This window comes from Mesoplodon bidens (genome assembly GCF_964165515.1).
Source record: "Mesoplodon bidens genome assembly, chromosome: 5".
NCBI classification, from domain to species: domain Eukaryota; kingdom Metazoa; phylum Chordata; class Mammalia; order Artiodactyla; family Ziphiidae; genus Mesoplodon; species Mesoplodon bidens.
In genome coordinates, this window is record NC_138161.1 from 124790817 (window position 1) to 124806824 (window position 16008).

The 16008-nt window shown below is 51.3% G+C and overlaps 1 protein-coding gene across 2 annotated transcripts in view; it reads left to right on the forward strand.

Moving 5' to 3' along the window:
- RARB (retinoic acid receptor beta) overlaps window positions 1-16008 on the forward strand; it is a 196874-nt gene that overhangs the window by 155909 nt on the left and 24957 nt on the right. For both annotated transcript variants that reach the window (XM_081236100.1, XM_081236101.1), the window contains exon 5: window positions 5883-6059. In XM_081236100.1, the coding sequence (XP_081092226.1) occupies window positions 5883-6059 (177 nt within the window). The remainder of the gene's footprint in view (window positions 1-5882; window positions 6060-16008) is intronic.

Genomic DNA, 16008 nt, shown 5'->3' on the forward strand with positions numbered 1-16008 from the left:
TGCTGCTGGTCTGCAAACCACACTCTGAGTAGCAAAGGCCACGAGCGTACTTCGAGTAGCGAGGCCCAGGGCGATTTTCTGGGCCCCCAGGCCTTGGTGTCAGGGACAAGGAGAGACGCTGGCCAGTCTGTGAAGCTGCTGACCTGGCCTGCTGTTGACTCAGCGGACGAGTCCCCCTTGCGCGCAGGGGCGCCATCCAGCCCAGAGCAGACGCAGGACGGGGCGGCATCGGGAGCCTTGAGGTCGGCCTGCGAGGGAAGGCAGGCCTGGAGACCTGGGTGACGGGTGACGCCATGAGTCAGGAGCAGGGGTGCTAGGAATGAATGTGGTTTAAATCCTGCTCTGCCGCCAACCAGCCGTGCGACCGTGTGCACGTTACTTCACTTCCCTCGGCCTCGTTGAATTTCAGTCCGAAGTGGTGGAGAGAAGTCGGCAGTTTTGATCAGGAGTCTTTATTGTTGTTACGGTCATCATTATTACAGCCAGTACTCGCTGAGCGTTTCCTCCGTACCAGGGGCCGCGCTACGTACTCTCTCTCTCGCTGTGTGAATTCTTTTACTCCTTACGGAGCCAGCGCGAGGCGGGTGCAGCGCTCCGTATGACAGAGGGATAAGTCACTTTCCCCACGCCCCGTAGCCAGTGGGTGTCCTTGGATGTGGGCAGTCTGACTCCGGGGCAGCTCTTCTAACCCCACACGGCACACCGTGTCTCAGGAGGGTGGGTGACAAGGCAGGGTGGAGATGGGGGACACCAGGAGTCTAGCTAGGAGGACAGGGCTGTTACCCAGGGATAAATCAACTTTCCCTCCAGAAGACAGAGTAAAAGAGAACAGTCCCAGCAGGGAGGGCTTCCTGGAGGTGGAAACTTGTAAGCCAGGTCCCGCGGTGAGAGACAACCCGTGGGGTCATTTGCTGCCCCCCTGGGGCCCCGGCCCTCTTCCCCGGGTTGGGGCGTCAGGGTGGCCTCGTCCGTGCCCCAGACTCTGCCTCACCTGGTCACCAGGTGAAGTGGCCGCCACTCTGGTCTGGAGGAGGGCAGGGCAAACACAAGTACACACGCCCTGGTGCAGCCTAGGACCAAAGCGCCCCCTCGGGACCGTCGTCCCTCTGCGGGTCAGCACAGCCAGGGACTCTCCCCCAGGCCTCCTGGCGGAATCCGAGAGCCTCTTTGTGCCCGAGGTCTGATTTTACCTGCTTCCAGGCCAGTGGGGCCGCTGCCAGCATCCGGCGTCCCGCATCCCTGTGGCTCATTCTGCAGCCCCACGACGCTGCCTCGAGGCTTTTTGTGCCTGTGGGGCAGCGTGCTTCACACAGGGGGCAGAGTGGGGCGGGGTCGACACTCCTGGGAGCAGCCCTGGCCCGAGGGCTCCCAAAGCTCTCCAACAAGGTGGAGCCCGGTGCCCACGGCCCTTCCACTCCTCTCCCAGTGCTTCCCAGGACCTCTGCCCACATAAGCTGCTCGCGTTGGAATCCTAGTCTCAGGGTCTGCTCCCAGCCCCAGGCCAGGGCTTCCCCGAGAGCCACCAGCGCCCCTTCCCTGCCCCCTCGGTCCCCAGTGAGGGCCCTTAGTCCTAAGCGCTTTGCAGGGGCTTTCTGCGCCTCTTTGGATCCAGCAGGGAAAGTGGCCATACCCGTCCCGTCTCCAGGGGACGATCCCTAACCGCGGGGCGGCCTGACGCCCTGCAGGCGCTGCTGCTTCCTCCAACCCTTGTCTCTGTGCACAGATCTATCTCTGTTTTTATTGTAAGCAACTCGCAGTCCTTTCGGGAAGTAGGCACAGGTGTAAATGAAGAGCAGCCGCCATGACGCGTCCTTTGCAGGCACTTCGGCCACGGGGCGAGCGCTTTCCATAAGGAGCTTGTCGAACGGGCAGCTGCTTCCACTGTGAGGGGACTTTGGTGCCTTTGCCCAGCTGGCTTCCCTGTCAGGTGGCCTTGGAATAAGTGGGCAGGGAAGAATTAGAAAGGCAGCTAGCTGCCAGCCTACAGATCATTGAAAGAGTAGCTCCTTTTTCTTCCTGATTAGGGTCGATTTGGGACCCTGGTCAGGACCCAGCAATGGGAGGGGAGGGCAGGAAGCTAGCGCCCACCCTCCACACCTGGGCCTGGACAGGGTGCTCACCTGCAGGCTCAGCGCCGGGCTCCTTGGCGAGCCTTCTGACCAGTGACCTTCCTGAAAAGCAAGGGGGCAAGGGGGGACTCTGGGGACCAGGGTGGGGCTGTGGACGATGCACTCTCCAGAGAGTACACGGCCCAGCTCTGGGGGTGTATGCTCTGCTTCCTCGGCGACCGTGACGCTGGCATCCAGGCTTTAGGGCTTCCTAGGCCCAGGTTCACGTCTTGCCTGTGCTGCTTGGGTGTTCCATGACCTTGGAGTCGTCGTTGGAGCCCCGCTCCTCATCCGTGTAACGGGAGTCAGAGCTGTGACTCGCTCTTGGGGCTGCCGGGGAGGGTAGATGAGGGAAGCATACCGGTGCACCCTGTACCATTTCTGGCCCAGAGACATACAGAACGGACCGGTCTCCTCCTCCTGACTCTGTATGAATGCTTTGTCATTTTTTGGAGCCACATGCCCAGTCCTGGCAGCGTAAGTGTGGCTGGGACAGCAAGGCAGTCTCCCGGGGGCGCGGCCCAGCCTGGGCTGTCTGCTCCTGCTTCCCGCCGTGTGCAGCTGTGCACCCCCTCACAGGCCCTGAGGGACACGGGCTGCCCTCCGAGGGCTTGGGAGGTGGGGCTGTGGAGACGTGAGGAGCCCTTAATCCACCCACAGGATCACGAAGCCACCCCGAATCTAGCATGTGGAACGCTGGACACCCTCCATCTTGCAGCTGGTTCCCTCAGGCCACACCCTGCCCTCCACCAAGGCCCCTGCATTCTGAGACCACCTGGCTGTCCAGAGGGGCCCCTCCAGCCTCCTGGCCTGGCCCAGGCATCTTGCGGGGGGAGGGGTCCAGGAGCACCCCTGAAACATTAGCTTCAGGGAAGTCCTGCACTGTCTCCCTCGCTTCTAGCCAGAGGTCCAGGAAACACTTGGGGGCCCTCAGAGCCCCGCCCCTGCCCCATCCCTGTGTCTCCCGCTCAGTGGCAGGGCGGTTGCCACATGGTTAGAAGCGTCCGGGTCTCAGTACCACGTGGCGTGTGTGTTGGGGCCTCTGTGTGTTGTCCTCCTGCGGATGGACATGCCCAGCTGGCAGTTGGTGTGTGTCTGTGGACCGTGGACGCCGGCCACGCATCACGTCCTCGTCCTGGCAATACCGAGCGTCTTTCAGCCTCTGGGGTTTCTCACCAGGGAACAGGCTTCCGGAGACAAAGTTCATTCAGGCCGTGTGGTGCCCCGAGAGGGTGGGCCCAGGGCCGCAGCACGAGCTGCCTCTGCGCTGGCCGGTGGGCACTGACGCAGCTGCCAGGTGAGGGTGTCCTGAGAACTAGAGGAAGTTCATCATAAAGCGCTTAGAACAGGGCCTGGCTCCCAGTGAGCCCCGGGGGAGGGCTTGTTCCACGAGAAGCATGCCCAGTGGACAAGTGGGCCGTGGACCCCGGGAGCATCCTACAGGTGGAGCTTGAAAGGACATCAGCTTCTCAGGACGGTCGTGGGGCAGAGACTCTGGACCCGGGCCCCCGGGTATTCCAGCCACCTCTGGGAACCTTAGCTCCTCGTTCCTTTTAAGACTTTCTGTGTTTCCTCCTTGGCTGAGGAGGAGGACAAGCAGCCCTGGCTGAAGCACTGTAGTGCCTGCAGCTGCCCCAGATGGGCTTAAAGACACCGTGATTCCACCTCCATTCATGGGCCTCGTTCTGAAAGTACCGCCAGTCAGAGAAGCAGCAGAGAAGCACATGGCAGCGGGAAAGGGTCTGTTTGCTTGACCAAAATGGCCCTTTAACTGGATCTCATGGTGGGGTTGGGCTTCACCGCTGCTCAGAGGGGCCGGGGGGCAGCGGCTGCCTCTGCCCCTCTGCTGTGGTTCCGCTCCCCTGAGCTGTCGGCGAGGCTCCTCCCAGCCCGGGCCTTTCCCTTTCTCCCCCTCCCCTGGTTTTGGGATCGGCCCCCACCCAGGGCGCCCCTAACCGCCTTCACTCCCCCCGGACGGGCCGAGCTCTGCCCTTCTGTGCTGGAGGATAGCATATAAGCCATTTTAAAGCTCGTGCCGTGTGAGTCCAGCAACTGGAACGATAAGACGCCAGGTTATTCTGTGTTTTCTCAACTGCCTCTTCCCTTCGGTTTGCATGGTGCTGAGTTAGATTCACATGCCGTTAAGACGCCTTGTGCGTTACTTTTAACAGAAGGGTGGCGGGCCCGGTGCGTCATGAAGCCTCCTCGTACGAGGCTGACGGAGGCCCCGTTCACACGTGCTGGGCCGGGCAGTGGATGGGCGCTGCGGTGACATGACTTCCTGCTGTCCGCTCACCTCTGTGCCCCTCCCCTCCCGCGTCATCTTCCCACAAACCAGGCGAGCCGACGATTACGTTGAATTACAGACCCAGTGGCCACACGCTTGGGCTCAAGCTCCTCCAGGTGCGCCGTGTCCTCAGGTCCTTGGGGACGGATGGGGTGAAGTCACGGGCAGGACGCTGGCCCTTCCCACAGGAGTGCCGTGGGGCGGCCAGCCTCCACTTGTTTTAGGGCCTCTGTGCCACCCCGTATGCAAACTTCCCTTTCCAGGTTCCCCGCCAACCTTAAAAACACAGCTCATTTTATAGACTCCGTGGATGTGTCCCCGGGTGTCAGGGGCCCAAGCACCAGCCTCGTCCTTGCGTGGTGGTTGCCCTGAGACATCCTACACGAGCGTGGACTCATGGAAGCCTCATTCACTCACTCATTCACTCAACAAACGTTTTGAGCCCCTGCCGTGTACGGGGTGCTGTTCTGGACGCTGAGGACGCGGCAGTGACAGTGAGGCAGGAAGTAAACGAGAGTGTGCGTCGGGGGCTGAGGGCTGGGACCGCAGAGCAGGTATGGAGGCCACAGAGTAGTCGGGCGGGGGCTCAAGTTTGCCCAGCCGGGAAGGAATGAGGGGTGTGTCTGCGGGCAGAGCAGGCCGTGGGGAGGGGCGTGCCCGCCGGTCCGGGTACAGCAGGGCCCTGTGGAGCCGGGGGAGACGCGAGAGAGCGGACCCGCCTTGCAGGCCGTGGAGAGGACTTGGCCTTTCCGTCTGAGTGAGGTGAGAGATCACTGCAGATTTTGAGCAGCGCAGTGACTTGCTCTGACTTGTGTTTTTGAAGGATCCCTTTCTTCCTCTGGTGAAAGAACGGACCGTGCAGAGGTCAGGGTGTAGAGTGAGGGCGACCCGTGAGGAGCTGTGGCAGTAATCCGGGCGGGAGGCGTTGGTGGCCGTGGAGGTGGGCCCCCTTCTCTACGCCGTGACCGCTCTTTGGGTGGAGAACATGGAGCTCTCCCACCTAAACCATCTCAAGCTGTGACTGAACGTTAGTTAGAATTCTTCCTGTTGCAGGTGATAGAAACCAGACTCAAACCGACTTAGACTAAACACTAAACTCCTGGTGTGGGTCCGGCATGGTTGGATGCAGCGTCTCGGGAAGGGCCTCTCCTCCCACGGTTCGCCTCGGCCCTCCTGAAGCGGCAGAGCCACTAGTCCGTCCAGGTCACAGGTGGTGGCTCCTCCTCCCGTTCACTTCATTTACTAGCTGCAGTGATCGCCGAACAGAGGTTCCCACATCTGTTACTTGATTATCCAGCGGCACAGGGATAAGATTTTGAGCATTTTTTTAAAATGACGCTAGCCTACAAGGTCAACCCTCCCCCACCTTCCGGAGCCTCCCTGTGGAGAGTGAATTGTCAGCACGGTCGATGGGAAGCGTGTTCGGTCCCCTGCCTTCCGCTTGGCTTCCCACAACTACCCCTGATGGTGTTTTCTCTCCTTCATAGAATTCCAGTGCCGACCATCGAGTCCGACTGGATCTGGGCCTCTGGGACAAATTCAGTGAACTGGCTACCAAGTGCATTATTAAGATCGTGGAGTTTGCTAAACGTCTGCCAGGCTTCACCGGCTTGACCATCGCAGACCAAATCACCCTGCTGAAGGCGGCCTGTTTGGACATCCTGGTATGTGGCCTGAGCCCGCCATCGGGGTGGGCAGTGGGGAGGGGTTGAGGCGCTCTGGATCCCTAGCCTCTCCTTCTGCTGCCCGATGGCCAGAGGCGTCCCCGGAGCTGGAAAGAAACTTCGTATTCTCTCCCCAGTGTGGGCGCCCCTCTGCATGGCCTGGGAAAGGGCCCCAAAGCCCTTCAGTGCCACACTGTGGCTCCAGGGCCCTGGAGGGGTGAGGCCCGGCCCAGCCCGGCCTCTGCAGGCCTCGGCCCCAGTGCCAGTGTCATCGGGCAGGGAAGCACTAGAGGTGGCAGGGGCGTGTCCCGCCTGGGGAAGTGTGTGCTGGGCCTCTGGAGGAGGTGGGGGGCAGCCCCCAGGGATGCGTCAGAACGTAGGGAAGGCAAGATGAGCTTCTGAGGTGCTTTAAAAGCATAGGTTTTTCTTTTTATTACGTCTTTCATAGCTTTGGGTGTAAACAGTTCTGCAAAGCAAATACAGTAACTGTAATTAGAGACACGCACACACGCCTCCCACAGTCCCTCTTGGGAGGAGAGGGGACTCAGGATGGGGCTGTTGTGCAGGAAGCGTGAATGTTTGTGTGTCTTCACCGGGAGCCGGATCTTAGGAGGAGTGGTAACGGTTACTCTGTGACCTACAGGGGCCGGGGGTCACAAGGGTATCTAGTATACTTTTCTTCTCATGAAATCAGAGGGTCTTGGATGGACCTAGGAACATTCAGAAAAAATGGAACATCAGAGGAGCATTAATCTCTCACATACTGGGACTGCCCTGGCGGTCCAGTGGTTAGGACTCTGCGCTTCCACTGCAGGGGGCACGGGGTTCCATCCCTGCTTGGGGAGCTAACATCCTGCAAGCCACACAGCCAAAAAAACCCCAAAAAAACAAAATCTATCACATGCCCACACGCTGTCGAGTTTGCAAACCTCAGCTCATCTGAGCCACACGTGACAGAGTGGGCTGGGGGTGGAGACCCAGCCCGTTTTACAGGAGGAGCTGCAGACCAGGTGAGTCACCTGAGTGCTGGGTCGCACGCCAGTGGCGTGAGAGGCATTGCAGCTCTGAGGCCCTAGAAGCACAAGCGGGGGCTGGGCCTGGGGAAGAGCCCGCCCGGCCCCCAGGGTGAGGGGCAGCTTGCCTGTGGGTCACGATGTAGGGATGAGTTCTGGGAGCAGTGAACAACGGGGCGCTGGCGTGTCCTCACGAGTGCCGAACGCGAGGCGCTCAGCCCAGCTTCACCTGAGCCGCTGGACGCTGCCACGCGGCGGCACCGCAACCATGGGGTCCTGACCCTGTGCCGCATGGCCACTGCGGGGCCTGGGACCTCCCGACGCTCTGGCTTTGGCCTGTGCCTGCTTCTTGGTCCTCCTTTTGTCTGGTTGCCAGGTGGCGGCCGTTTGTGATTCCCTCTCCTGCTGCCCTTCGGGAAAGGGCGGGTGAGAGGATGCTTTGAGGTCCTCGGGTTGGGGAGTTTGTTGCCACAGCGGCAGGTGCTCAGGGCCCCACCCGGTCCCCAGCAGCCATCTCCCCACGTCTCACGCTGACTCGGAAGCTGGCAGCTCTCCTCCCTTTGCCCTCGGGGGACTTGGGAAGGATAGGAGCCACTTTCTGTGACCCCTCCTGGCCTCAGTGTACCCGTGTGTAAGATAGGAGTGCGAGTCAACCAGAGGAGGCCCTTTTTTGCAGGCTCACGCGGCCCTGGTGGAGCATGGATCAGGTGGGGGGCTCGGCAGTGAAAGCAGGGACGGGGTCGGCAGGGCACGCAGGGTGGAGTCCAGACTCTGGGCCGGGAGACCTTTCCACTGCTCCCACTGGCCTCTCGGGGTGCAGTGTGGGGTTGGCGTGCAGAGGGGAGAAGCCCTAGTGGGGGGGCAGGGCAGGATCTCCAGTCAGATGAGACAGGCAGAAGGAATACTTATTTGGCCCCAGACAAGTTCATGTCCAAAAATTTCTAGCAAAGGCACAAGATCCTGAAAACCGCACAACGTCAGAGAGCATCTCTTGAGTGTGGATATCAACTGGCTGACGGTGGAGGCAGCTTCTCAGCGAAGCCACTGGCGTGTGGCGGGAGTGGGCCCGCGAGGCGCGAGGATGGGCACACATGGGCTGCAGCTGTTCTCAGCCCCTAGGAAGGAGAGTCCCGGGGCACCAGGCTTGGCCACGTGCTGCCCCCGTGGCCACCAGTGCCTGTGCTGTCTCTCCTGCAGGACAGGCCGAGGAGGCCTGGGCGGGGGCGGGTCTGCTTGACAGTCCCGAGGGGTCCACCCGCCTTCCCCTCCGCCATCCACCCGCGCCTCGCTCCTGGCCCCGCGGCGGTGACTGCCCTGCCTGGCTTCCAGCACCATCTGTGGCTCTGGGGCCCCGCTAGGGAGGGCTGTTCCTGCGTGAACCTGTCCCCCCAGGGACTGGGTGGAGACAGGACCCCGGCCTGAGAGGGGCCAGCTCTGCTCTCGGAGGCCCAGCCGCCTGTGCTGTTGCAGGATCCAGGGTCCCTGTGAGAAAAGCCACAGCCTGCCAGCCTCGGGGCACTGAGCGGTCCCTGCAAGGTGGGCGTGCTGGGACCGGACTCGCGGGCTCACACCCCGGCTCTGCCCCTCCGAGCAGCCCCGCTGAGGTGGGTGTGACGGTAGCTCCTCCCCAGTAAGGGACAGTGGATGGGGTTAGTGCACGGGAAGCACTTGGCTCAGTATCTGGCACTCAGGAAGAGCTCCTGTGCCGTAGCCGTCATCCTCCTCACCACCACTGTCATCGCCGCTAAGCCCAGAGCGTCTCTGTGCACGTTCATGGACACACGTGCCTGCACGTGTAAGTGTGTACACAGACGCCCACACACCGCTGTCTGGAGCTGTGCTGGAGTGTAGCCGGTCTGAGTGCTGTGGTGTTAAAGGAAGTACATGGTTTCAGACTTCGTGTTTAATAATACGAAATATCTCCTTGATGATTCTTTATGTTCTTAAAACAGTAGGTTGGATCTGTTAGGTTAATTAAAATATATTAAATTTTTTTTTAATTTATTTATTTATTTATTTATTTTTTGTGGTACACGAGCCTCTCACTGCTGTGGCCTCTCCCGTTGCAGAGCCCAGGCTCCGGACGTGCAGGCTCAGTGGCCATGGCTCACGGGCCCACCGCCCCGCGGCATGTGGGATCTTCCCGGACGGGGCAGGAACCCGTGTCCCCTGCATCGGCAGGCGGACTCCCAACCACTGTGCCACCAGGGAAGCCCTTAAATTATTTTTTGATTTTTTATTTTATATTGGAGTACAGTTGATTTACCGTGTGTTAGTTTCAGGTGTCCAGCAAAGTGAGTCAGTTATACATGTACATCTATCCACTCTTTCTCAGATTCTTTTCCCATATAGGTCATTACAGAATACTGAGTAGAATTCCCTGTGCTATACAGTAGGTCCTTGTTGATTATCTATTTTATATACAGTAGTGTGTGTATGTTAATCCCAAACTCCTACTAATTTATCCTTTCCCCCACCTTTCCCCTTTGGTAACCATAAGTTTGTTTTCGAAGTCTGTGAGTCTTGTTTCTGTTTTGTAAATAGGTTCATTTGTATCATTTTTTTTAGATTCCATATATAAGTGATATCATATGATATTTGTCTTTCTCTGTGTGACTTGCTTCATTTAGTAAGTATAGTCTATAATCTCTAGGTGCATCATGTTGCTGCAAATGGCATTATTTCATTCCTTTTTCTGCTGAGTAGTATTCCGTTGTATGTATATACCACATCTTCTTTATCTGTTCCTCTGTCGATGGACATTTAGGTTGTTTGCATGTGTTGGCTATTGTAAATGGTGCTGCTGTGAACACGGGGGCACATGCATCTTTTAGAACGATAGTTTTCTGAGGATATATACCTCGGAGTGGGGTTGCTGGATCATATGGCAGCTCTATTTTTAGTTTTTTAAGGAACCGCCATACTGTTCTCCATAGTGGCTGTATCAGTTTACATTCCCACCAACAGTGTAGGAGGGTTCCCTTTTCTCCGCACCCTCTCCAGCATTTATTGTTTGTAGACTTTTTGATGATGGCCATTCTTACCGGTGTGAGGTGATACCTCATTGTAATTTGATGTGCATTTCTCTAATACTTAGCGATGTTGAGCATCTTTTCATGTGCTTTTTGGCCACCTGTATGTCTTTTTGAAGAAATATCTATTTAGGTTTTCTCATTTTTTTATTCTGTTGTTGTTTTTTTGATATTGAGCTGCATGCGCTGTTTGTATATTTTGCAGATTAACCCCTTGTTGGTCACTTTGATTGCAAATATTTTCTCCCATTCTGTGGGAGAAAATGAATTTTTTTTGTTTTGTTTATGGTTTCCTTTGCTGTGCAAAAGCTTTTAAATTTAGTTAGGTTCCATTTGTTTATTTATTTTTTATTAGTTTCTGCTTTATAACAAAGTGAATCAGTTATACATATACATCTGTTCCCATGTCCCTTCCCTCTTGTGTCTCCCTCCCTCCCAACCTCCCTATCCCACCCCTCCAGGTAGTCACAAAGCACCGAGCTGATCTCGATGTGCTATGCGGCTGCTTCCCACTAGCTATCTATTTTACATTTGTTAGTGTATATATGTCCATGCCACTCTCTCACTTTATCACAGCTTACCCTTCCCCCTCCCCATATCCTCAAGTCCATTCTCAAGTAGGTGTGTGTCTTTATTCCTGTTTTACCCCTAGGATCTTCATGACTTTTTTTTTCTTAAATTCCATATATATGTGTTAGCATACGGTATTTGTCTTTCTCTTTCTGACTTACTTCACTCTGTATGACAGACTCTAGGTCTATCCACCTCATTACAAATAGCTCAATTTCATTTCTTTTTATGGCTGAGTAATATTCCATTGTATATATGTGCCACATCTTCTTTATCCATTCATCCGATGATGGACACTTCGGTTGTTTCCATCTCCGGGCTACTGTGAATAGAGCTGCAATGAACATTTTGGTACATGTCCTTTTTGAATTATGGTTTTCTCAGAGTATATGCCTAGTAGTGGGATTGCTGGGTCATATGGAAGTTCTATTTGTAGTTTTTTAAGGAACCTCCATACTGTTCTCCATAGTGGCTGTACCAATTCACATTCCCACCAGCAGTGCAAGAGTGTTCCCTTTTCTCCACACCCTCTCCAGCATTTATTGTTTCTAGATTTTTTGATGATGGCCATTCTGACTGGTGTGAGATGATATCTCATTGTAGTTTTGATTTGCATTTCTCTAATGATTAATGATGTTGAGCATTCTTTCATGTGTTTGTTGGCAGTCTGTATATCTTCTTTGGAGAAATGTGTATTTATATCTTCTGCCCATTTTTGGATTGGGTTGTTTGTTTTTTTGCTTTTGAGCTGCATGAGCTGCTTATAAATTTTGGAGATTAATCCTTTGTCAGTTGCTTCATTTGCAAATATTTTCTCCCATTCTGAGGGTTCTCTTTTGGTCTTGTTTATGGTTTCCTTTGCTGTGCAAAAGCTTTGAAGTTTCATTAGGTCCCATTTGTTTATTTTTGGTTTTATTTCCATTTCTCTAGGAGGTGGGTCCAAAAGGATCTTGCTGTGATTTATGTCATAGAGTGTTCTGCCTATGTTTTCCTCTAAGAGTTTGATAGTTTCTGGCCTTACATTTAGGTCTTTAATCCATTTTGAGCTTATTTTTGTGTATGGTGTTAGGGAATGATCTAATCTCATACTTTTACATGTCCCTGTCCAGTTTTCCCAGCACCACTTATTGAAGAGGCTGTCCTTTCTCCACTGTACATTCCTGCCTCCTTTATCAAAGATAAGGTGACCATATGTGCGTGGGTTTATCTCTGGGCTTTCTATCCTGTTCCATTGATCTATCTTTCTGTTTTTGATTACTGTAGCTTTGTAGTATAGTCTGAAGTCAGGGAGCCTGATTCTTGCAGCTCCATTTTCCGTTCTCAAGATTGCTTTGGCTATTCGGGGTCTTTTGTGTTTCCATACAAATTGTGAAATTTTTTGTTCTAGTTCTGTGAAAAATGCCAGTGGTAGTTTGATAAGGATTGCATTGAATCTGTAGATTGCTTTGGGTAGTAGAGTCATTTTCACAATGTTGATTCTTCCAATCAAAGAACATGGTATATCTCTCCACCTATTTGTATCATCTTTAATTTCTTTCATCAGTGTCTTATAATTTCCTAAATACAGGTCTTTTGTCTCCTTAAGTAGGTTTATTCCTAGATATTTTATTCTTTTTGTTGCAGTGGTAAATGGGAGTGTTTACTTGATTTCACTTTCAGATTTCTCATCATTAGTATGTAGGAATGCCAGAGATTTCTGTGCATTAATTTTGTATCCTGCTACTTTACCAGATTCATTGATTAGCTCTAATAGTTTTCTGGTAGCATCTTTAGGATTCTCTATGTATAGTATCATGTCATCTGCAAACAGTGACAGCTTTACTTCTTCTTTTCCAATTTGGATTCCTTTTATTTCCTTTTCTTCTCTGATTGCTGTGGCTAAAACTTCCAAAACTAAGTTGAATAAGAGTGGTGAGAGTGGGCAGCCTTGTCTTGTTCCTGATCTTAGTGGAAATGGTTTCAGTTTTTCACCGTTGAGGACGATGTTGGCTGTGGGTTTGTCATATATAGCCTTTATTATGTTGAGGAAAGTTCCCTCCATGCCTACTTTCTGCAGAGTTTTTATCATAAATGGGTGTTGAATTTTGTCGAAAGCTTTCTCTGCATCTATTGAGATGATCATATGGTTTTCCTCCTTCAATTTGTTAATATGGTGTATCACGTTGATTGATTTGCATATATTGAAGAATTCTTGCATTCCTGGAGTAAACCCCACTTGATCATGGTGTATGATCCTTTTAATGTGCTGTTGGATTCTGTTTGCTAGTATTTTGTTGAGGACTTTTGCATCTATGTTCATCAGTGATACTGGCCTGTACTTTTCATTCTTTGTGACATCCTTGTCTGGTTTTGGTATCAAGGTGATGGTGGCCTCGTAGAATGAGTTTGGGAGTGTTCCTCCCTCTGCTATATTTTGGAAGAGTTTGAGAAGGATAGGTGTTAGCTCTTCTCTAAATGTTTGATAGAATTGGCCTGTGAAGCCATCTGGTCCTGGGCTTTTGTTGGAAGATTTTTAATCACAGTTTCAATTTCAGTGCTTGTGATTGGTCTATTCATATTTTCTATTTCTTCCTGATTCAGTCTTCGCAGGGTGCATTTCTAAGAATTTGTCCATTTCTTCCAGGTTGTCCATTTTATTGGCATACAGTTGCTTGTAATCTCTCACGATCTTTTGTAGTTCTGCAGTGTCAGTTGTTACTTCTCCTTTTTCATTTCTAATTCTATTGATTTGAGTTTTCTCCCTTTTTTTCTTGATGAGTCTGGCTAATGGTTTATCCATTTTGTTTATCTTAAAGAACCAGCTTTTAGTTTTATTGATCTTTGCTGTCGTTTCCTTCTTTTCTTTTTCATTTATTTCTGATGTGTTCTTTATGATTTCTTTCCTTCTTCTAACTTTGGGGGTTTTTTGCTCTTTCTCTAATTGCTTTAGGTACAGGGTCAGGTTGTTTACTCGAGATATTTCCTGTTTCTTAAGGTGGGATTGTATTGCTATAAACTTCCCCCTTAGAACTGCTTTTGCTGCGTCCCATAGGTTTTGGGTCGTCGTGTCTCCATTGTCATTTGTTTCTAGGTATTTTTTAATTTCCTCTTTGATTTCTTCAGTGATCACTTCATTATTAAGTAGTGTATTGTTTTGCCTTCATGTGTTTGTATTTTTTACACATCTTTTCCTGTGATTGATATCTAGTCTCATAGCATTGTGGTCGGAAAAGATACTTGACACAATTTCAATTTTCTTAAATTTACCGAGGCTTGATTTGTGACCCAAGATATGATCTATCCTGGAGAATGTTCCATGAGCACTTGAGAAAAATGTGTATTCTGTTGTTTTTGGATGGAATGTCCTATAAATATCAATTAAGGCCATCTTGTTTAATGTATCATTTAAAGCTTGTGTTTCCTTATTTATTTTCATTTTGGATGATCTGTCCATTGGTGAAAGTGGGGTGTTAAAGTCCCCTACTCTGAGTGTGTTACTGTCGATTTCTCCTTTCATGGCTGTTAGTATTTGCCTTATGTATTGAGGTGCTCCATGTTGGGTGCATAAATATTTACAATTGTTATATCTTCTTCTTGGATCGATCCCTTGATCATTATGTAGTGTCCTTCTTTGTCCCTTCTAATAGTCTTTAATTTAAAGTCTATTTTGTCTGATATAAGAATTGCTACTCCAGCTTTCTTTTGATTTCCATTTGCATGGAATATCTTTTTTCGTCCCCTTACTTTCAATCTGTATGTGTCTCTAGGTCTGAAGTGGGTCTCTTGTCGACAGCATATATATGGGTCTTGTTTTTGTATCCATTCAGCCAAACTGTGTCTTTTTTTTTTTTTTTTTTTTTTGCGGTACGCGGGCCTCTCACTGTTGTGGCCTCTCCCGTTGCGGAGCACAGGCTCCGGACGCGCATGCTCAGCGGCCATGGCTCACGGGCCCAGCCGCTCCGCAGCACGTGGGATCCTCCCAGACCGGGGCACGAACCCGCGTCCCCTGCATCGGCAGGCGGACTCTCAACCACTGCGCCACCAGGGAAGCCCTAATCTGTGTCTTTTGTTGGGAGCATTTAGTCCATTTACATTTAAGGTAATTATTGATATGTGTGTTCCTGTTCCCATTTTCTTAATTGTTTTGGTTTCGTTATTGTAGGTCTTTTCCTTCTGTTGTGTTTCTTGCCTAGAGAAGTTCCTTTAGCATTTGTTGTAAAGCTGGTTTGGTGGTGCTGAACTCTCTCAGCTTTTGCTTGTCTGTAAAGGCTTTAATTTCTCCATCAAATCTGAATGGGATTCTTGCTGGGTAGAGTAATCTTGGTTGCAGGTTTTTCTCCTTCATCACTTTAAATATGTCCTGCCACTCCCTTCTGGCTTGTAGAGTTTCTGCTGAGAGATCAGCTGTTAACCTGATGGGGATTCCCTTGTGTGTTATTTGTTGTTTTTGCCTTGCTGCTTTTAATATGATTTCTTTGTGTTTAATTTTTGACAGTTTGATTAATATGTGTCTTGGCGTATTTCTCCTTGAATTTATTCTGTATGGGACTCTCTGTGCCTCCTGGACTTGATTAACTATTTCCTTTCCCGTATTAGAGAAGTTTTCAACTATAATCTATTCAAATATTTTCTCAGTCCCTTTCTTTTTCTTTTCTTCTTCTGGAACCCCTATAATTCGAATGTTGGTGCGTTTAATTGTTGTCCTAGAGGTCTCTGAGACTGTCCTCAGTTCTTTTCATTCTTTTTTCTTTATTCTGCTCTGCAGCAGTTATTTCCACTATTTTATCCTCCATGGCACTTATCCATTCTTCTGCCTCAGTTATTCTGCTATTGATCCCATCTAGAGTATTTTTTATTTCATTTATTGTGTTTCTAATCGTTGCTTGATTCGTCTTTAGTCTTCTAGGTCCTTGTTAACTGTTTTCTTGCATTTTGTCTATTCTATTTCCAAGATTTTGGATCATCTTTACTATCATTATTCTGAATTCTTTTTCGGGTAGACTGCCTATTTCCTCTTCATTTGTTAGGTCTGGTAGGTTTTTATCTTGCTCCTTCACCTGCTGTGTGTTTTTCTGTCTTCTGATTTTGCTTATCTTCCTGTGTTTGGGGTCTCCTTTTTGCAGGCTGCAGGTTCGTGGTTCCCGTTGTTTTTGGTGTCTGTCCCCAGTGGCTAAGGTTGTTTCAGTGGGTTGTGTAGGCTTCCTGTTGGAGGGGACTAGTGCCTGTGTTCTGGTGGTTGAGGCTCGATCTTGTCTTTCTGGTGGACAGGTCCACGTCTGGTGGTGTGTTTTGGGGTGCCTGTGGCCTTATTATGTTTTTAGGCAGCCTCTCTGCTAATGGGTGGCGTTGTGTTCC